This window comes from Meleagris gallopavo, chromosome 20 (genome assembly GCF_000146605.3).
Source record: "Meleagris gallopavo isolate NT-WF06-2002-E0010 breed Aviagen turkey brand Nicholas breeding stock chromosome 20, Turkey_5.1, whole genome shotgun sequence".
Lineage (NCBI taxonomy): Eukaryota > Metazoa > Chordata > Aves > Galliformes > Phasianidae > Meleagris > Meleagris gallopavo.
Genome location: NC_015030.2, coordinates 8,705,672 through 8,727,454, shown reverse-complemented (window position 1 = coordinate 8,727,454; position 21,783 = coordinate 8,705,672). Strand labels below are relative to the sequence as shown.

Below are 21,783 nucleotides of genomic sequence, written 5' to 3'. Positions count from 1 at the left end.
TTTTAAACATATTTTTCCAAAGCTTTACTTGCTCAAATGTCATTTTGAAACTAGGCTTGGAACGTTATCTAACTGTCTGCTATTTTCCTGTGTATGACTTTTCCCTTGTTAGCTGTATAACTTACAAATAATAATACAGGAGAATAATACTTTGCACTCACTCTCTAACCACTAAAACCATCTCACTTCATTAGGAGATTTAATTTTAACCACACACGGTGAATGAGTATTGACTTTGGTGTCCCAGCTGGATGGCAGTTCAGCGACTGCATTCTGTTGAGCCATTGCTTTAAGGAGCCAGAGTATTCTCTACTTCCTCTCCTGGATTGTTGTTTAATGTTGCAGGCACCATCCTAATGGCTTCCTTCAGTTTCCCTCCAGAGAAGGCTACAACGTGGTGGTGGCTGATGTGAAATGATTCCTATGTATATTGTAACTTAGTAAAGTGTTTTGAGGCTGGAAGCAGACAGGCATGCCATAAATCAATAATAATAGTAATAATCTGCTCTGTGCTAGAGAAAGATTCAAAGCCAGAGACACCTCACCCCAGCCAGTTTTAGGAAGGATGTGAAGCATCACCATAATTTGGGAAGAAAAACCCATACCCTTGGCTAATCATGCCCTAAAGCCAAACTTCACATCCCATCATGGAAGCACTTACGACCTACTTTTGTTTTACATCTCTGTAAACGCAATCAAAATGTTCTGTGCTATTATACAAAATAACACCACAGTCTGAAGCTAGAGTGAACCTTCCTATATGTTTTAGAGCTACTCTACAGTCCCCATCTTGTTGCAGAAAGTCACAGCAACAACAAAATCCATGGGGGCACTACTTGACTCCTAGGAACAGCACAAGTGGAGCCCTGGTCTTATAAGACCTGTTGTCTTTAGCTAATTAGCATTTCTAGGTTTCACATATTCCACACAATGAATGTACATAGAGAAATCTGTTTGTTTAAAAGAAGAAAGAGTGTTGACAAGCAATTTTATTGCACTTATTTTCTATGCACTTTAAACCTGATACTTATTTTGCTGTTGCAGTGAATCAGTACACATTAACACTGAACTCTGTGAATAAGTACACATTAACATTTTGCATATCATTTTTTCATGAATTTTCCATCAGAAGTTGACACAGTTGTGCACTTATATCCAGGTGTAGAAAAGGGAAGGAAAATAGACACAGTACTGGACATCACCTACTTGGAAGGACCACTATGCAGTGGAAAATCTCCATTTATATTTTACTTGCAATTTTTCAACAGACATCTATAGCTCTTTGGAGGAAAAAAAGAAGAAGAAAAAGAAAGAGCTTGTATAACCAAAGCTGAGCTAATTTATTTAAGAGATGGGAACTATTTATATTTGAAAAGAGATGAAGAGAGAAAAAATCTGATCCATGTTTGATGTGGCAAAGAGAGCTGATCTTCTCCCTGGATGGAGCTGGGGCTTGGATGCCAAGTTATTTTCCAGATAGGGATGCTAAGCTGTCTAGCCCACTTCAGCCTTTTGTTACCTTTTTATTTAGTTACTTTAACAGAATATTTCGTTTTAGTCAGGATTGCCCAGATGCCTTCTAGGATTTCTGTTGGATGGAAAGATCTTTTTATTTTCTATGTCAGTGTAGCTCTTTAAAAAAGCAAGAGGCGGGCAACTAGATCAGGAAAGAAGTTAGCCTTACCTAAATTTTGACAAGAAATATCTCCCTGCCTCCTTTCCTCCAAGGCAATTTGTGGGCTCATTTCAGATTTTTTTTACTGGAGTAATTCATGTAAATTGTCTTTAAATCACTGGTTCAGGCCCTCAGAATGTTGCTTTAGGATGGCCACATGAAGCACGTTGGTTACAGACAAGCACCTTTATCCAGGAGAAGCTATTGCAATTTGCTGTTCTCAATGGAAGTCTCAACTAACAGATTTACTGAGCCACCTTTCATTACGGGTCAGCATCTGAGATCATGAGATGAAGTCTTTTGCCAAGTTAGGCCCATAGGATATATGTTGCGTATTAAAAACAAACACAGCATTTGAGATTCTCTGATATCTGACTATGTCAGTGGAAGTCTTTCACCACAAACTCTTGTGTGAAAAGCCTCAAAGACTGCACAGAAAGCCAGCTGTGATTTTTGTGTGATTCCCTTTGTTTTTTCTCTCAAGAGCAGTGCCTTCACAACCAAGCGATCTGATCAGCTTGTGTGGGCCTCTGTCCCTGCAAACATTTACAAACACATAAACATTGTATGTTTTGTGATTTGTCGATGTAGTTGAATTGCAGTGTTTGATCAAGTTTGGTATTGTTCCATAGCAGGCTTCCTGCTTTGTGCATTTGGCTTTGACTGGTCTCATAGATGGAGCTTATATGAAGACTGAAGTGCACATATACATACAAAATCTCCAACTTTTTTCCCTCTTTGGTGGCAACTGCCCATTAACGTAGCAGTATGAGAGCAGAAAGCAGCAAGCTTGTGCTTTCTTTGATTTCTAGAAGAATCCTGGTTATGGAAAAGAATACTTGTAGAAGTGAATCTTAGGTATGAGAATGGTGCTTTAACATTAATGCCTATCGATCTTTGTACAGTAGATGGTACATCACTGCTTGATCCTGTTCCAGTTTAAAGTGGAATTAAGTAGTATTCTGCATTTGATTTCCTCTTGAAACCCTTTTTGCTTATTATTCAAAGTTTCTTTGTATACTTTGAAACTCCTTGTTTCTTTCCCTGGAATGGTTCTTGCTCCATAAAATGGAAAGAGAGAATACTTTCCTTTGTAAGATATTTGAATTTATCCTGCTGAATAGGTGTGGTCTGATATTTTTTACAGTACTTCATTTATGGCATTTTATTAGGTCTCCTGGGCACTTTATTTGCACATTACATTTTGGTAGCTAACAGAACTGTGCAATTCAACTTCTATTTTCATGCCTTGCATGTATAGAAATGTATAAATGTGGAACAAACCTTTCTATTTCTAGCTCCTGTTAAGGTCTGTAGTATGTGTTGGACTGGGAAAAAAAAAGTTCTTTTATGTTAAGTTTGCTAGGCATTTAAAAGCACCTTTGAACATGAATTACATATTAAGTGATGATGTATTTAACTGATGTAGCTGATCAGACATCAATTACTCAGTTTAAGCATTCTTTCTGCTTTCTGTTTCATAAAGATTTTGAGCAACAGCCCAAGATAAAGGGCTGTGAGAAAACCCAGACATGTAGGCTCTGGTTTTGTCCATCTTTGGTGTCCAAGAAAAAGGCTCATATCATGATGTTGCTGACTTTTAGATATTGCTTTATTTTTTATACTTGCTTTGGTGTACTAGCATTAATAAGTAATTTTAACAATGATTTGCTCATGGCTAAGTATTTGAGCTTCCAGTTTATATGTTGGGCAAAGAAGAGGTGAATTTCCCGTAGTGTGCCAGGACTGGAACTCAAGACCTTCAGTTTCTTTCTTGAGGGAAGTTCCCACATCTTTTGATCCAGAGGTTTGGAAATACTCCTTGCTAGAGACTCGATGGCATCAACTACTAATAAGATAGATAATTAAAAATAATGTTTTCACAAGGTTGCGACTTTGTGCCTTTGCTCACTACTTGTCTGAAATCTTCTCTGGTCCTTCATGGACTTTTCTGATTCATTTACAAGGATTGAAAACATAGTCATTTTGCCACTCCACCAAGAATTTGATAATACTCTAGTGATTAAATTGGACCCACAGAACTGATAAACAAATATACATTTGTCATAGGGTCTTTGGATTTGCTTCAAGCTCTTATCTTGTGTGCTGAACGTAAATTACGGGGTATGTAGTTTTCATGCGTGACTGCTCAGTTCACACATGAACACACACAATCAATTTATGCTTGAGCACTCTATTATCTCACATCTCAGCACCCAATTAGTTCACACACGAGCGCTGACTTAGCTCCTGCCTGAGTACTGTGCTGGGCACATATTGGCAGGTTGGTTTGCCCACAGGTGGGAGGAGGCCTTGGGCTCAGTCCAAAACCAACAGAGAACCTCAATGCTGAGAGTAACCCCCTGGTAGAAACAAAGGAAGTTGAGACTAGGAAAGGAGGAGAGTATGTGTTAAGTGTTTAATTGTTTACGTTTTCTCTCTTCTCAATCTGGATTGGTGATTAGATTAATTGGCAATAAATTAAATTAAGTAAAAACAAGACTGTTTTGCCAGTGACACCTGGCTTCAGTGCTAGGGAGAGGTGAATGATCTTTAAATTAATGTACAGATTTGTTTATAAAGAAACAAAAACCATAAATATGAGTAATCAACATCTATTCAACAGTGTCCCCCTTTAAAAACATGTTACGGCAGGACCAGAAGAAAAGCAGTGCAATCCCATTAAGCAGATTAATTGAATTAGGGTTTGTGTATTTACCTTCTTTGTTAACAGTGCTATGCAGTGTTCCAGTATATCTTGTACATTTTGATAGATTACTTTTTTGTTTGCATTTGCCTAACCAGTCATTATTAATTAGATTTTAATGTATTATGGTTTGGGAAGAAGCTGAGCCTAAGCCATGCATGCTTCACACAAATGAGTTGTCCTTACTTTCATAAACCTCCCCACTGGCTTTGGTTACACAGATTACATGAGTGGAACGAATCCACTGGGAGTGGAAATTCGTAAGATCAGAGCCAAGCCTGCTATACCTTCCTAGGACGTGAAGCCTTTGCATAAGAACCCCATTTATTCTCCAGTCCCTTTTCACAGCTCTAGTGTGTATTTTTTCTCCCTTTCCTTTCCACAGCCAGAGTGGGCTGTGCTGTTATAGGAAGGCTGAGGCACAAATCTTGGTTGTTATCACAGTGCCAGTTTGCATTGTAGCTTTCTAACCAGTATTGCCCCTGCCTACATTTTAACCAAGCAGAATTCTCCTTATTTCAGACGGTGTAATTGAATGTGCATAAATGGATGGCTTACATCCTTCATGCAGAAAACCAGATCCATGGGAACACAAAGTGACTCCTCAGTGCCAAACTTTTTTTTTCCCCAATGGAAGTACTATGAAATCTCTGCGAGCACCCTTATACAGTTGGTATAACTTCTCTTTCTGCTCTCATTCTTTGCAGAATTTCAAAACATGAGAGACATAAAGAAAGCCTGAGCCCAAGTCTGCGAAAATTGGGTTATTTTTGAAATTAAACCTGGAAAGACTAGCTCAGTGCAGCTAGGAGGAACTGACTAAACAGACAAAACGTGAAAAAAATCAAGAATATTGTTGTCTGTCTGAGCTGTGTGCACCAATAAGCTGGTTCCTCCTGACTGCCTTGTCAGCTCAACTTGCTAAGACATTGTAAGTGTCAATTGTTACAATTATTTCATAAAGATAGCAGGCAGCAAAAGATGGCATGAAGGGGTTTCTGGCATTAAGGCTCTCCTTCAGTTTTACATTTCAAAGGAAGCTGTTAAACAATGCAATTATTTGTTTGGAGGCCCTAGGGAACACAGGCTAGGATCACAGTGTCCTTCAGCCTGGGCCCTGGACACAGGGAGGAAGGGAAGGAGAAAGAATCCTTGCTGCGTTAAGAGTCTGGGTTAAAAGTCATAGTGGCACAATGCTTTCCCCAAAGTCACAGCAAGTTAGTAGTAAATGCAAGAGTAAAACCCAGAATTGCAGCTCAGCACACTATTCAGTAGATGCTATCAACTTAACAGCCTAAGTCATGTCCCTGGGTCTAATTAATCTACTCAGCAATTCAGTGAATAATTTAAGTGCAAGCAAAATAAATGCCAAGAGAAGTGACAAATTCTACAGTGGCTTGAGCTATTTGCTTAGCAGGGAGAAGGTGTTTTCCTGAATGACTCCGCAAAAGTGCTGGGAGGTGTTTTGCACCTTCACTTTTTCCCTTATCTGTCTGTCAGCCTTTCTGGTGAGCTGTTTAAGGTATACTCATTATGACAGGAATATACTGAATAGAAAAGAAACAGGTGAAAACAAACTTGCTTCTTTATTCTAAAGTGTATGAATTGAGTATTAAAAAGAAAAAAAAGCGCACACACAACTTGGCCACAAGTAGGTTACATAACTTAAGCCAGTCTAAAATTATGTGCCAGCAATTTACATGAGTTTTATGTAACTGTTTATACTGCTGTTTATTTAAAAATTACTACTTATCTTGGCGACCGCAGCAACACATCGTGCATTCGCTAGCTCTGGAATACAGGGCACCTTCATTAAAACACATAGTCACCAATATATTAAACACACAAAAAACCCTGCTCTGACATAACGTGAAGTGTCAGATGGAAAGCCGCAACAGCGAAGACATTCAGCGTTCACGACAAAGCAGGCCTGTGGGGTGTTCAGAACAGGACTGGAACATGCTCCATCCTTAATTCACCCAACAGCTTTCAGGTCCTTTACGGCACAGATGGTACAGTCTACAAGACCAGCTCTTGTTCCTGGGCTCTTATAAAGGACCCTCTTCATCTTCGGCTTTTTATACTTGCGTATTTTTATATTGAACTTTTAAAGTGCTTAGGGTAGCCAGCCTTTTGTTCCTTCTTAAAGTACCAAGCACTTCAGTTACACAGATAGTTGTTATTTTTTTGTTTACTTCCAGAACAGCCCCTTCCAGCACTTTCTCTCTTGGAAAGTAGGCAAGGCTTTAGCAATGCTTCCATTGCACAAAGTTGCAAAGTTTTTAGATCCTGGTCCATCGCAAGGGTGAGTAGCTCTGCATTATTCTGCATAACCAGAAAATGCAAGAAACAGTAGCCTATATCATGGAATCATGAGTCAGAGAACGATGTGCTGTCAGAAATAACAATGCTTCCAATGTGTCCAAGGAACTAGTTTATGTCTGGATACTCTTCAGTCCATAGAACAGCTAAACATTTGAGAAACTCCAAGGGAATTTAAAGCTGCATATTTCACCTTGGCTTTTATTTTGTGCTAAAGCACAACCTTAGCCCTGCCCCTCATGCTGAGAAACACACTGTCATGCTTAGGATTTCAGTGAAGACAGGATTTGCTGGCAGAATCTGTCTGCAGTGACACTGTTTGATTTACACGACCCTTCAAAGAGAAGGATGGCATCTGAAGTGACTGCATGTCTGTTAGTAAGGTGTCCAGCAACTCAGGAGGGGTTTCTCTCATTTATCCTTCTGGAAAATAGAGAATGTCTTAGTCTGCAGCATGTACACAATGTCCTCAATGATTTAATAGAGCAGAGTTATAAACCCTGAAAAATCATGGTTTATAATGGAAACTCTGACAGGCCATCAAGTTTAATGGCACTTATAAGCACTGCTATAATTAAATCGTCAACAAAAACCTACAACATGGTACAGTAACAGTCTCTACATTTTCATACTAATGTACAGAGATAGCTTCCATTAAGGTTGGCAGTAATTAGATATTTAAAACCCAAGGAGAGTAAGAAAAATATACACCATAAAGTTCAGGTACAGTAGACAAAATCAATATCCTTTTCATTTCAGCAAATACAGAAACGTTGCTGAACATGCTATGCATTCACAAATGGCAGTTGAAGGAAAGGACTGGCTTGGAAGAGAAAGGAAAAGTTTGCTGTGCTATTGATACTTGGCTAATCGAGGAAAAACTTGTTGGCAGTTAAGCGTATATGCTGAGCAAAAATATCTGTTCTTTTAGTGTGAAAATGCCAGTATGACACAGTGAGAAGATAAAACATCCACGTGCTGAAATTAAAGTACCTATACTTTCTGATCATCTTTGAATTGTTGAATCCAACTCTGATAAATATGCAAATGAAGTATCTATAAGCTAGTTTTTGAATCTGCCAATTTTAAATTGGATTTTCTGCTTGGTTGTAAATCCAGAAAATGTGTGGGCTTTTCCCCTGTTATTATGTTTAATGAATTTCACTGTTTTTGGTAAGTTTTCCTGAAAGTTTGAGTCTGGAGATACCAAAGCCCAGAGGTATGACTCTGAGATGAGCCTTAGCTCTAACCACAGTACTTGTCATTACTAACATATAATTCAGAAGGTGGTTTTCTTATCTTCAGTTCCCCTTTTGCACATATCCTTTTTCTAAAACCACGTGGCAGTTTTTCATGGTCAGCATCCATTTTCATTTCTTGCATTAATTTTTGCAAGGAATAAGGAAGAATACAAGAAGATTGCTGAGTTCATACCCCTTAAGTAGGAATATGAGCAGTTGGTACAAACTGATGGGAATGCTTTGGTGCTTTGGTGAAGGTACCCCTTGGATTCAGGCTGTAGGACAGGTTGGGAGGGATGTGCCAGCCCAGCACCACTTAATTCATCTCAAAAATGGATGAAATTTAATAGGTCCTTGTGGAGCTCTGTAATTTCAATGACCACAGCAGAACCAGGCTTGGACAAGGGAGCCAGAGCCCACTGAAATCAATAAAGAGCCTCTTGTGAGTGCTGGATCTGGTCCAAGGAGGATATTTCTATACAGCGCTGCCAGGACTAAGTGATTGGAGTTTTGTGGTCCTGAGGAGCCCAAAAGACTCCCTTCCTATGCCTACATATGCAGACACAATTGGAAAACAGTGCTTTTGTTGGTTTGGATATATAAACTGCCTAATGGAATTAGCAGGTCCAAATCTTTTACCTACTCTTTTCCACTGCTTCCCTTTCTTTAAAAGGAAATTGTTTAACTGAGAGCAAATGTTGATTGAATGTAATTTGTATTGCAGGGTACTTTTAAGCATTCTTTCCTGAAAAGCTTTTGAGCACTATTTTGCTTTTCTCTCTCATACACAGAGTTATAATTTAATTACTGTGTAAAGTTTTCCTAAACATTATTGCTAAACATGACTTTTAGTATCCACGTGGAATGGTAAACTGCTAGGGGAAAAGTTAACCTGTGAAGTACTTTTATTCCTTTTGTGGGACTGTTATCTGATTCAGTTTGCTCCTGCTGTTTGTTTTCTAGTGGAATGGAGTTGTTCAGAAGACTTTTCTCCTTTGGTCGGTGAAATAATTGTGGATAATCTTCAGTCTTTGAGATGCACCATCACAGGTCTCAGAACAGTAAGTGCCAAATGATTCATTTAGATCTTGATGCCCCCTGCTGCCCCAGTGATAAAAAGACACTGATAATTTGCATCCTTGGCTGTTGGTAACAACTGCAGAGTGCCTTTCTTCTAACAAGTTCCAGTCATTAAGCATAATATGTCTGGTATCCATGATCAGAAATTCACAAAGGAACAGACAGACAGCATGAACTGTTTTATAAGTTGGCATGCTTAGGTTGGAGCCAAAAAGACTGGAATGAAAGCCGCTGTTTTCTGGATCACAGGGTAATCTTAGTGCAGATCAAAGGCTCGTGAAAGTTCTAGTCCTGACTCTGATGACAGATAACTAAAATAACTGCTCTTTCTCTTCTACTTATTTCAGGAACACATAGTTAATGGCAGTCATTTTCATTTTTGTTTTATTTTCATATACATGTTTTACATTGCTAAGAACTGGGTCAGCAATTGAGAAAATTGATAAATATTTGCATGTATTCTTAAGCAGAATAGTTTTGACCATGTGTCTGAACATCTTCTTCCTACTGGCACTTCTGCACTGTTTGTGCAAGCAAATTTGGATTCACAAAGAGCCACGGTATGCATTTCCTCTGTTCTTCATTTTCCAGCAACAAAACAAAGTAACTGATCTAAAGTTAAAATCAAGCAAGCTTGCACAGTCCATTTCTTAGGCACTCATTAAGAGCAGTGATTAGGGTGTGTTTGTCCATAATCTCTGAAGTATATAACATCTGTAAACAGAAAGCTAAACTTTCAGAAGCACTTTTCATTGGCCTAGATTTACGCATCAAAATGCTTGCTAAAGGTCTGACTGATGTCAGTGATGGCCAAGCAGAGCTTCTTCGGTTACTGTGCTCATAGCAAGACTAATATTACAGCAGAAATGGGACTTTATTCTTAAAGACTGATTCTAAGAGCATTGTTTAGTAGGAGAGATCACAATTTGTCAATCATAATTGATGTGTTCTGTTGACCCTCTCCAAATTGCCTGCCCTGTAATCATTGTGCAGTTCTTCAGTAGTTCATGGTGCATCATTTGACATCCCTGAAAGCTACGTAAGAGATTTTCAAAGAAAGCAGTTTTGAAAGGGCTACTCTTCAGTTATTACAGCCGTGATTTCAAGTGAAGTGCAAGTTTTGATTCCAGTCGTTTCCTTTTGTAGGGCCAGAAGTATTACATTCATGTTTCAGCATACAATATGAGAGGATGGGGACCTCCACGAAGATCTACTCCTGCATATGCTTCTCCTTCAAGTAGGTCGAGCTTGTTGCACCCCAGTTTGATTATTCATGTTGCTTTTTCAGAATTTCTCTCTCTTCAAAGAAGAGAAGAAGACAAGTATGCTGGAGTTCATGGTTTAATTACTGTGTCATTTAGAAGGGAAATAAATAAAACTCAACTTCTTCTCCCCAAGAAAAAGAGATATATAATATCACATTGGTGTATTTATTTTTCTTACCCTTTGATCTTCGTTTCCTTTAACAGAGTTCTGCTATATGGAGCTTCATTTTTCAGCACATGAATGGATCAAAACTGATCTGCTAGAACCAAAATACTTACACATATCATATGTAATTTTCTATCCTGACTGTAGTGTTCTAGATTCCATTCACTGAACCATTGTTGTAGTTTTCAGTTCTGAAGTTGGTGGAGTTATGGGATGCATGCAGTATGTAGAATACTGTAGTATGTCACAGATGTTGGGTGGATCAAGCACTAAAATGTTGCAGACATGTCCAAAAGCCTTTCTTCTGTTTCAGACTTACATCAAGTTTTCTCAGGCTCAGTGCAAATTTGCATTTGTGGTTATTAATCTACTATAGCCACATTCTATTGTTAGTCACTTTTCCAGACTTAGTATTCGTTGCTGAACTGGCTCAGTATATTACAGCTTCCCTTGTATTGATTACTGCAGTAAAGTGGGACTTTTCATTCTATTGCATTAGCACTTGTTTTTATTAAGCTAATGTAACAATTTAATAACCTTGAATGCTAATGTGAGAAAATTAAGCAATGGTGGTAATAGAGTGTGGAATAATCAAAGCTGTTGCAGTGTCACTATCCTATTTTGCTACAGTTTTGCTCTTGTTTACCATAGAATAAAGCCAGGGTCTAGTCTAGGCTAAAGAAATATTCTGTTTGCAAACAAAAATGTGCTACAATAATGGCAGAAAATTCTACTCTTGGCTCTGTGGATAACTCACTACTGTGGAGTTGCATTGAATAATTTAGTGACATGCAATTACCTTGAGTGTACCCAGGGGTAACTACACAGGATTTGGCCCCACGAAACCAGAACTTATGTAAACTGAGAAAGAAGACTATTCTGCAGTAGCTGGCAGTTATTCAGCTAAATATCCCCTAAGAATAGGGCACTCCTGACAACATTGCTTGTATCTCAAGCTGTAGCTGTGTGTGTGATACAAACATTTGCTTTGAGTGCATTGCATTGTCCACTGTCATTAACCTTCTGACAGTACATGACAGCTCCAAAGCTTTGGGCTGTAAGGAAAGTTTTGCTTCAGATTTCAGTGGATGTGGCTCTGTATGTATGTTTTCCTTGCTGGTGAACACGGAAACATTAGACAGGCTCAGCTCACTGCATATAGATAGCCAGCAACAGTGTGGCATTTCCATCGAGTACCCTTAGTGACACATGCTCAAGCTTTCCCACAAGTGAGATGCTCACAGTCTAAGTATAAAATCTTTTTGCTAAGCAATATTAATATCAGAATTTTAGCTTGAGAGACAAGATATTGGTGCAGGTACCAAGGGTAGAACCTTGTCCATGCGGATACCTTCACCATTAGTTTTGAAAGCTAGCAGACTTGTGCTTGGCAAGACAGCAGCAATGTGAAATTACAGCGGTGTTATATTAAGGAACATGGCCCTAAGGTAAAAATGCAGTGTGAATACATTAAGTACAAAGTTGTTTGTGATGGCAGCTAGAATATGCTAGGTAAATGAAAGCTCCAGGGCTAATCTGGATCCAGTCCAATCCAAGAGCATCAAAAGTCAGTGATGTCCTCAGAGAATCGTGCTTGCAGCATGAGTGAGTGCTTGCCACTGTCCTGTTTCCCTCTCACAAACAGTAACTACCTGGAAAGCTGTGGCTGGCGTTCTGCAGCTGTTCTGTAAAGCCACAGTGGATAGTAACATTTCTAGGCTTATTGACAGACGTGATTCATAGACAGTGTGGGAAGCTGGTCTGATTTCCATGTCATTTTGAAGGCAGTCAGCAGACTGGAGAGTCTAAAAGTTTGGGAACCACCTAGACAGAAAAACCACGAGGTTGTTCTAAACCTCCCTGGTCTGATGACCCAGAGCATTTTGGAATTGCTGAATTCCATTTGGTTCCTCTTGACTGCCAAAGGAGATCTGAGATCTGACCTCCCAACATGAGTTATAAATGCAGTTGGCTCTTGATCTCTGCAAAAGCATACATCATGCAGGATAGCCAGCCTGCAGCTGTTACAACTGCCCACAGGCTATCAGGATAGCAATTGTCTTCTCTTCTCACCCTTTATGGGGCTTACCACCACTCTAGCTGCTAACTAAATGGTAGCTAACATATATTTATATCCCTGGCATAGTGAGTCCTTTGGAAGGAATGCTTAACTGAACTTGCACTAAAAAGTAGAACTGTATATTCAGTGAGTGAGCAAACTGTTTGCTGGTGGCTCTGAATACATGTGGCTGCTGTGCCTGCAAGATGGAAGCGTGTCTCCCTTGGAGGCAGATCTCTTAATAACCTGATCCACCATTTCTTTCAGGAAACTGTGGTGTAATAATTTTTTATTATAACGATGTGAGAAAGGGTCAAATCTGGAATGAAAGAGCTCCTCTCTGACAGTTTCATCCTCTTATTTGTGAAAGGGCTGTCTGCTTTTTAATATCAAGACTGAGCTTTTAGCTAACAGCAAATAAGGTTCAGGGGATGCGGGACAGAAATCACAGCTTCTTGCCTCATGAGTGCAGTGCTGAGCAGACTGATGATGCCGGGGCAGGAATTGCCAGCCTTCCTTCAGGCCTCGGTGCTGGGAGGTTTTCAGAAGTGCTTTTACTCACAGCGTTTCTGAGGCTCCTGACAAAACCCCTGCTTCTTGGAAGACATTCATTCTCTGCTTTACGATCAGTTTCCTACATAACTGTAGGAGAATCATTTAGTTTCGTGGTGCCTTAATAAAACACGGGAGGAGCAGGGCTGTGATCTCAGTGAGGTACAGAGGGTCAGTACGGAACAGGCTGAGTGCAGCACTGATGCTACAGCAACAGCAGCTTTTTATGTACCGCAGAGAAAAAGCCATTGTCTAGTCAGTCACTACAGGAGCTTCTGGGAGCTGATTGTGAGCTCTTTGTTAATCATCATTATGATTAATTATGCAGCTGGCACAAAGCAAAGGAAGCTTATTGTACAAGCAACAACAGCAGACTTGAAACAACTGCCATTTTTCCAGCGTGCCCTGATGTAAGCCTCCGCTACAGCCAAGAAACATCAGAGGCAAGAAAATATTTTAAAACCCTCTTCTACTACTTTATGTTTCATTTCTGTTTATTTCCTTTGTTCAATAGACTGGAAAGACTGCAGTGGAAGAGAGCCTGGACACAGGGGACATAGTGAGGCCCTGGAACGTCTCCTTCAGCAGGTTCGAGCAGCTCATCAGCATTATAATTGCAGAGGTAAGGATAAATATCTATGTGGTAGGGCACCAGCTGAAGCCTCTGTGGCGCCTGTAATTTTAGCAGTTTTCTAACTAGGTCATACCTTCTCATTCATCAGGAAAAGAAAGATATTAATATTGGCCCATCTGGAATCACTTTAGCTTACTATCTTGCTCTTAACCCTTGAAATTAGTTGGGTGGAAACATCTGAAAACTAGAATGTACACAAGCACAGACACACCCTTTCTCCATCTGTACTCTATGCAGTTATTGATGTGCTTTTTCCTTCAAGGAAGTTTTACGCAGGATTCTGCTAAAATGTTTCAAGGATCTCTCTTTTATTTTTTTAATATAAAGAAATACTTTAGAGAGTTAACAACTGTTTTGGATCAAAAAAGGGACTTGGCTGCCTCCAAATGGAAGACACTAAGTACTCTACTGGATGTGATGCCAATCTATAATGAAAAATAGTTGCACAATGCAGTGGGAAGATAAGATTGCTACATTTTCAAATAGAATGGATCAAAACTGGGAGAGAGTTCGAATCTCAGCCAGCTCTTTGCTCTTCATTCATGAGAAACAGACTGTGCCTTTAATAGCTCAAGAGCCAAGGCAACAGCTTGGCATTCTTTTTAAAGAATATATAAAAACTCCTGCTCTATACGGGTTGTTGAAAAGTGCTATTTATTTTCTTAAAATAAACCTCTAACTGGAATAATGCTTCATTGCAAAGGAACTTATTTTAAACTGAAAAGTCGAACTACCATGAAGTTTTCATTTTTCATCACTTAGTATGACTGTTATTTCAAACTGCATCAACTGATTTAAAATCATAGAAATACTTAGGGCTCAAATCATCTGGATAAAATGGAAAGATGCAACCTTTGTTCTTTATGTGCAAATACATCACAATCACGATGATCCACAGTCTGCCACAAGCCATTGTAACCATAGCAACTAGAGCTATTCCACTATGTTTCTTGGAAAGGAAAAGGAGATATTGCAAGAAAATGTTATTTCCCTAATTAAAATTCATGCAAACATTATCACTTGCAGGTGGCCGTGGTAGTAAAAATGCAAACAATGTATTCCATCTCTTACATAGCTTTTCATGATTCAAATCATTATCCACGGTACAGTTTTTCTCTTCCAAAGTTGGTACATTTCTCAGGTTTTTCAGGCCACCTTCCCAGTGAACAGGGAGTAAGTGATGGAACATCTGAGAATATTCTTAGAATCAATTGTTTTACTGACATACCAGCCCAGAGAAGAAGCAGTTACAAACATGCAGCAAATCCCTTTTAAGAATTTGACACCAGTACCTGGTTCTCATAAAATTCCACTGCTTCAGAAATTAACTCCAGTCTCAAAGCAAAGCACAGACAACTCTGTTACTGATTTCCAAGCTCTTTATGCTCAAATAATAAATAACAACAATATAGGGAATCTGTTTAGCTCAGGACATTTTCTTGTATGTCAGAAAGAGGATGTGGGAACTTACCAAGGGCAGTACTGCACTGTAGAATCAGCAAGAGCAACGCCCTTGTTCCAATTAAATCTCAGAACTGCTTGTAATGTTAACATTACACAGAACTGTATTTTGGATAAATCAGGTCTATGACATAAGAAGACTTTTTGGAACTTACATTAAATATATGACTTAATGTCAATCCCTTGTATTTCAGGAATTTGTTTATAAAAATCAAGACAAAGTAATCACAGAAAAATTAAGAATTATGACAACAATTTGACTGTTATTTGTCAATCTCAGTGACATCTGAGATCAAGGATCTAAGATAAGCTATTGTAATGACTGAAAAGCCCCAATAAACTTTTCCACTTGGTGCACGTAAGACAGAAGCCTGCTTCAACTGTCATGAATAGAAATCAGAATGGACATGCTTTTATATCTAAGCAGAGGACCTGGCCTGACATTTAAGCAGTCTTTATCATGTTTCTCTTTACCAGATTCCTTTCATTCTAAGTGCACGTTATAGCTTCTGTTTTCCTCACTTGTTTTAGAGGTGTCAGTAAATAATTTGAAACTGTTTGAAGAATCCCGCTGAATCTGCTTGCAGCCACTAATTCACAGTGAATTAAAGTGAAGTGAAGACAGAGACAAATTCAAACCTGAAGCCTCGTCCCCTTGGCTTTCCTGGAAGTGATCCCAGTGTGGGACTGCCCAGGTGTGCTGCTCAGCTGAAGGAGAGCAGAGGAGGAGTGCAAAGGAGGTGAAAAAAGTGGAAAAGGCAATCAATCTAAAATGGCTGAGATTTTTTGGCTAATATGAATAAAAGCTTCAGAATATAAAGGAGATATAAGAACAAGGTCCAGTGATCTGGGAGGGTTAAATTGCCCAGATTCCACACATCTCTTGCTCACGTCTGTCCATTCAGGCTTTGCACCAAAGCCTGCATTTTGCCCCATGCTTTGTATTTCAGGGCCTGAAGGAAACAAGCTTACAAAAATACCAGGAAGAATACATTGGAACGTACAGTGAGTTTAAGAGCTTTTGGAATTAGATCAGCTGTTGCTTTTGAACCTGCTCTGTGATATGCTGAAATCTCTTAGGGAATTACTTAGGAAGCTTTGCTTTCATATGTTTAATCTTCTGGAAAATCCTGATGATTACAAACAACAGTCATCCATTTGTCTTCATAATACCGTGCTACAGACTATCATAACCCAATTACTACAATTGTGTGTTCTGGCAACACTTCAAATGTATTTTTTAAGTATTTTTTTTTCCTGAAGATCATTCTTCCTAAGCAGCTCTGAGTGGATTAAGCAATTGTGTGATGCTTCATTAAGAAAGAAACCCAACTCTTCAGTAAAATGCTTACTAGATATTTTCTTTCTGAAATTTGGTTGAAATGTATTTTACTGGAGATTGACTGAAATAAAAATGTTCTAATCATAATTTGATTCACAACCTGGGATCACATTTTCATTGCTTTTAACAAAGAGAATGATCTCTTCTTCCATGGGGCATTTTAAAAGTTTAGATTTTATTTCAGTGAGAATGCACAAAAACAGGCTGGGGAACCTGGCCGTGGGCTGAGAGGTTCAGGTAGGAAATTTAAGAAGTTCCAGTCTCAACTGTTGAGCCTGACTTTGTACTCCAAAATACACCACCAGTACCGTGACTGACATGACTGTGTCTTCTTCATGAGATAGCTTTTTCTTTTGAATGACATCCCATCCTGAGTTGAGGTAATAGCAGTCTGTAATGGCCTTAAGCTACTGAAGTATCTGCCTTTAACTTCTGCATGGTGTTCTGCCTCTGTGCATGTTATTTTAGTGTCAGTTGTTTGCACTGCTAGAATTATGGTAATTGAAAGTGAGTATGATTTGCTTCTGGAACTTTCCAGTTATTTGATGTACTTTCATCCATTGTTAGTAAAAACTCTATCCCAATTGTACGCCCTCTGCTAGGATTTCAATAGGATTTAGCTCCTCTTCTACTAATTTGCTTCATTATTCAGTGTTACCAATAGTGATATTTAGTTGTTCCACAGACCGTCTGATCTGTGGGGCTAAGATTTCTCCTCAGATAATTTTGCACTGAGGTAATTCCATTTATTTCACATCTGCCCCACTTGAGGAGAGGCACCCGCTTGTCTAGTGATAGGACAAAGAATTCCAGATGATCTTCCTCCTCAGAGAGATGGCATGGCATAACAGACATTCCTCTAGAGCAGAAACCCCAGATGCATGCCAGCAGTGGGAGCATGCAACTTTCTTATTTCTCACAACCAACTTATGGTGCTTTCAAGTATCTGTCGTATTTAAGTGAACTGCAAAAGCACACATATATATCCTACCTACGAAGAGAAAAACTGCCAATGTGGTAAATAGAGTTAATTGCCTAGTTCAGTCCAAGTGTGAATGCTTCTGATCTAAATCCATCTCCTGGAAATTCTCTGATCTTGGCCAATATACGTTTGCTCCCGAGCTATTAACGGAGCTCATAGCTCTATTGTATTGTTCCTTAGTATCCACTTACTTTGTTGTTACTGCCACTGTTGTAAAAAGGTTACTCTGTTATTTATTAGTTAATTAAATAACAGATTGTTAAAATTCTATTTCCTATAGGTCCAAAGTATCCTCTAATCTCAGTTCCATGTTTTTTGGCTTCTAGACATACTGTAATGTAAAACAAAAGCAAACAGCAACATTGGAGAATTTACAGTTTCCATCTAGTTTTACATTATGTCTTTTTCTTTGGGCTTTGAGAAGTCTGTGGACCAAACCACTGAATAGCCCAATAATATGGGTTTCCTTTGTAATGTGCCCTCTGATTGTAATGCTGCATTCTCTGGGTGTTCTGTATAGAATTATGTTGCTTTGATTTTAGCAATTTCTGCTTCCATTCCTTCCATTGCAAGTACAGAAGAAAATAAGAATTTCATAATTAGGATGAAGTTTATATTTCTAAGACAAGAATTTTCATGTCACATTTGGTTTACGTTACTGTGATATACTGAAAAAAAAGCACAGAGTAAAATAAAAGTGAGGAGATGTGGGCAGGAAAACAAATGAGTTTTTCCAAATGGAAAAGAAATCAAAGATCAGTGGCATCAAAGGAGCAGCCATGGACTAAGACGAGTCTATTTAAACTAAACTGAACACTGCAGTGGAGAATACGCCATGCAGAGTAAGTTAGCACTGGGAAGACAATGTATTTGGTGATCTAATAAGTCTCATGCTTCTAAATTGCATGATTTCACCCCCAGTAGAACCTTGCTCTCTTTGCACTTGCTGTTCAGCAAAGTGGTAATTATGCTAACAATGTGTCTTCTTTTTGTAGTTTTCTATGTGCAAATTACAGTGCAAATTTATTCATCATTTAAAAATATGTTGAGTGCTTTCACAGATGGGGTTTTGACAAGAGCACATTTAGATGTTCTTTAAATGTTCAAACTTAGAACTAGCTTGGGAGACACAGATAGACACCTTCTATTTTGCTCTGGAGGTAAGCAGGAAATATGTTACTCTGAAAACACTTAGCCAGGCAGATTAGCAGCAAATAGTTCTCTTTTAAAATCTTTCCTGAGTCACATTTTTCCCCATTGGAGAGGGTTGTTCCTCAACATTTGGTAATTGAGTCTGGATGGGGATCCGTAGTTCATTTAAATAACGAGAAAACAGTCAGATCCTGGAAGGCTGAGATGTAATTTCACAGTTACATTTTTCTTTCTGTCTTTCTCTTCAGATCACAGCACACACCTAAAGAATTTTTTTCCCTAAAGTTCTAAACATCCGTTCCCTTAACAAGCCATATGTAAACAACAACTTCTGATCAATATCAATACACAATCCTGCTGACCACTATGTATTAGCATGTCTTCTAAAAACTGCTTGCATTATACAGGTAGACACAGCTGCTTCCTAGAGCCTGAGAGCTTCTGTTCCTACTGGAAGGGTTTTCTTTGACTTGCAAGAAATCTCAGACCATGTACCGATGTACCATGTACCATATCCTCCCTCAACGTGTGGTTCAAGCTAGACTTGTCCTAGGTGCAAAACAACAGTTCCACCAAGTCTGAGTTTAATGCACTCAAAGAAATCATTTGATGAAGAGTATTGTTAAGAGAAAGAAAATACAAGCAAATGTAAATCAGCATGGTTCTGAATGTTGTCTGTTGGAAGGAATAAGATGGGCACTGAATTATCATATCATTCAACAAACAAAGGTTCTTTATGATTTATTGTCTCAAATTGAAGTGCTGCATTTGGTTTTGTTTCTATTTTCCATTTTAGAAAGTTCCAAATTACAGAACACTGGTCGCAAGCAGTCAGTCTCTAGAAGCCTGAAGCACCTTTTTCATTCATCAAACAAGTTTGTGAAGACTCTGAAACGGTCTGTCATTCATTTTATCTCCCAAACATTCCAAGTTATTGCTTTTATCTAATAGTGAACTGCACCTTAAAAATAGATGTATGCAAATTCTACTTCCAGTGAAACTGCAATGTCTGAATAAACCTGATAAAGTTACATACGTGTGAGACTGATGCTTCTGATAGGAGAATAATGCTGCAGTTCCTACTGAAATTATTAGCAATTTTTGATTGTTACTACTGGAAATGGATTTGAGTTGTAATGGGAAAATATTGTATGCAAACACAACAGTACAGTCACTGAGGAATTGCTAAGTGAAGCCTCCGCTGCTGCTCAATAAGGAAACTGGAATTTATTTCATTCATAATGAAAAATGCAGAGCTCAGGTGACGTGTTCTACAGATACTAATATCTCATTGGCATCAAGCAGCACACCAAGAACTTTCTAATGTTTTTAGCTAGGTTTGCAGCCCAGCACGACCCAAACAACCCTTTGCCTTGATAGTTTATTTTAGCAAATGAAAGTTTCTTAGGCTGGATTATTTCTTCTTTCATTGCCAGGAGCATTCAGTTTGCTTTTTCTTCTTTGTATTTTGATAAGAGTTTGATTCTTTTAGAAGAGTTCTCCAGAGTCTTTAAATTCCCTAAGGCAACTACTTAATGTATGCAACTAATTGCAAGGGTAAATATTGAAAGGAATGATCTCTATAAACAGTTTTGCAGATATGCTGGCCAAATTACACTCAATTACACTAATGTAAATCCATAATAACCCTACTGATTTCAATTGAGTTATTTCAGATTTGCTCTGAAGTAAATGAGGGCAAAACTAAGCCCATTAATGATAAAAAGGTTTGGTAGAATTTTTGATTTCTAGAGAGCATAAACCCTCCATTGTATACTATTTACTCTGGCAAAACTCTTGCTAAAGTTGATGTCAGTGGCTTGCACAGATTCATAATTCCTTAAATTCTTGTCGTCTCACATCATCTGAAGAGAGAGCCTTCCCACATATTTTTCAGGATTCACTACCTGAAGTTCCATGATCTGTATAACACAAACGTTAAGATCAGTTTATTTGTTTTGCCTCCTCAGAACTTAAAATCTATGATTCAGCAGCAAAAATTTGGCTTAGACATTAATAGACATGAAAGGTGTTTGACAACAATTCTCTTTTTCTCTAGGGGACTCTACTTATCTGTTATATTTTTTTACAAAGACAATCTGTTAGTAACCAATGAAGATCAGATCCCAATTGTGGAAATTGATGACTCTCACAGTAGTTCAATCATGCAGGATTTCCTGTGGTTCACAAAGGTAATGGGAACCTAATTTCATATATTGCTTCTAAAAATGCATTGCTAGCCATGCAGAAGCCTTAGCTGATCATTCTGAGCACATTAAAATGCTAAGTGATGAAGTGCTTCATCTTTTACTCATGTTAAAATGTAATTTTCAAACAGCATTTATATGGGTTAAATTCTGATTGAGTCGCTGACCACAGCACAATTAACTCTTTTAAATGTATGATCCTACATCAGTTGACTGCTGACTAGGAACAGAAAGGTCTTATGAACATTTAGAGGAAGAGCCTAAAAAAAGCCATTAGATGTTTTGAAGTTGGTGTAATGGTTATGCCATCATTAAAGATATCTTCACGCTATTTTTTATTCCCTAGGAAACAATAAATCAGTTTTACTCAGCAGTCTAAAAAATGATTGAAATATGTGCATGGTGTTTGCAGAATTATTTCTGTGTGATTTGATATCTGTTTTATGCTTATCTAGGCAACTATTGCCACCCACAGAAACTCAAGATGAACATCTACTGATTTTTCAAAGTCCATAATGCTTTTAGTTTCATTTCTGCTTTCGTAAAAGCTGAGAACAAAAACTGACTGAACTAGACATATTTTTGCAGTTGTCTTGTATGTGGGATGATATCAGATGGCTGAGGCAGAATATGTCTGTATCCATCTCCTCATCAACAACACTTCAAGCCAGGCAAAAGATGCTTTCTGCAGCAGCACAGCTACAGGTTGGTTGCATTGCCTGTTCCCAGCTATTAGCTCCATGACCTTCCAACCTCCAATAGTAATTGTACTTTATTACAGCATTTCTCTAAGAGAATGTTTTGACATTGTGAAACTTGTGAAGACTGTGCTCACAGTAACGGGAAATTTCTAGCAAGACAACTGCTTTCATTAAATATTTGCTTTTGTGGAAAAGAAAGAAATTCACAGAGGTGTGGGCATGATCCTTACAGAAGAA

General features: G+C 38.5%; 1 protein-coding gene across 4 annotated transcripts in view; it reads left to right on the top strand.

The window, feature by feature from the left end:
- ANKFN1 (ankyrin repeat and fibronectin type III domain containing 1) overlaps positions 1 to 21,783 on the top strand; it is a 68,141-nt gene that overhangs the window by 19,705 nt on the left and 26,653 nt on the right. For all 4 annotated transcript variants that reach the window (XM_031556354.1, XM_019621767.1, XM_019621769.1 and 1 more), the window contains 6 exons: positions 8,909 to 9,006; positions 10,172 to 10,262; positions 13,582 to 13,689; positions 19,435 to 19,534; positions 20,698 to 20,830; positions 21,434 to 21,550. In XM_031556354.1, coding sequence (XP_031412214.1) covers positions 8,909 to 9,006; positions 10,172 to 10,262; positions 13,582 to 13,689; positions 19,435 to 19,534; positions 20,698 to 20,830; positions 21,434 to 21,550 — 647 coding nt within the window. The remainder of the gene's footprint in view (positions 1 to 8,908; positions 9,007 to 10,171; positions 10,263 to 13,581; positions 13,690 to 19,434; positions 19,535 to 20,697; positions 20,831 to 21,433; positions 21,551 to 21,783) is intronic.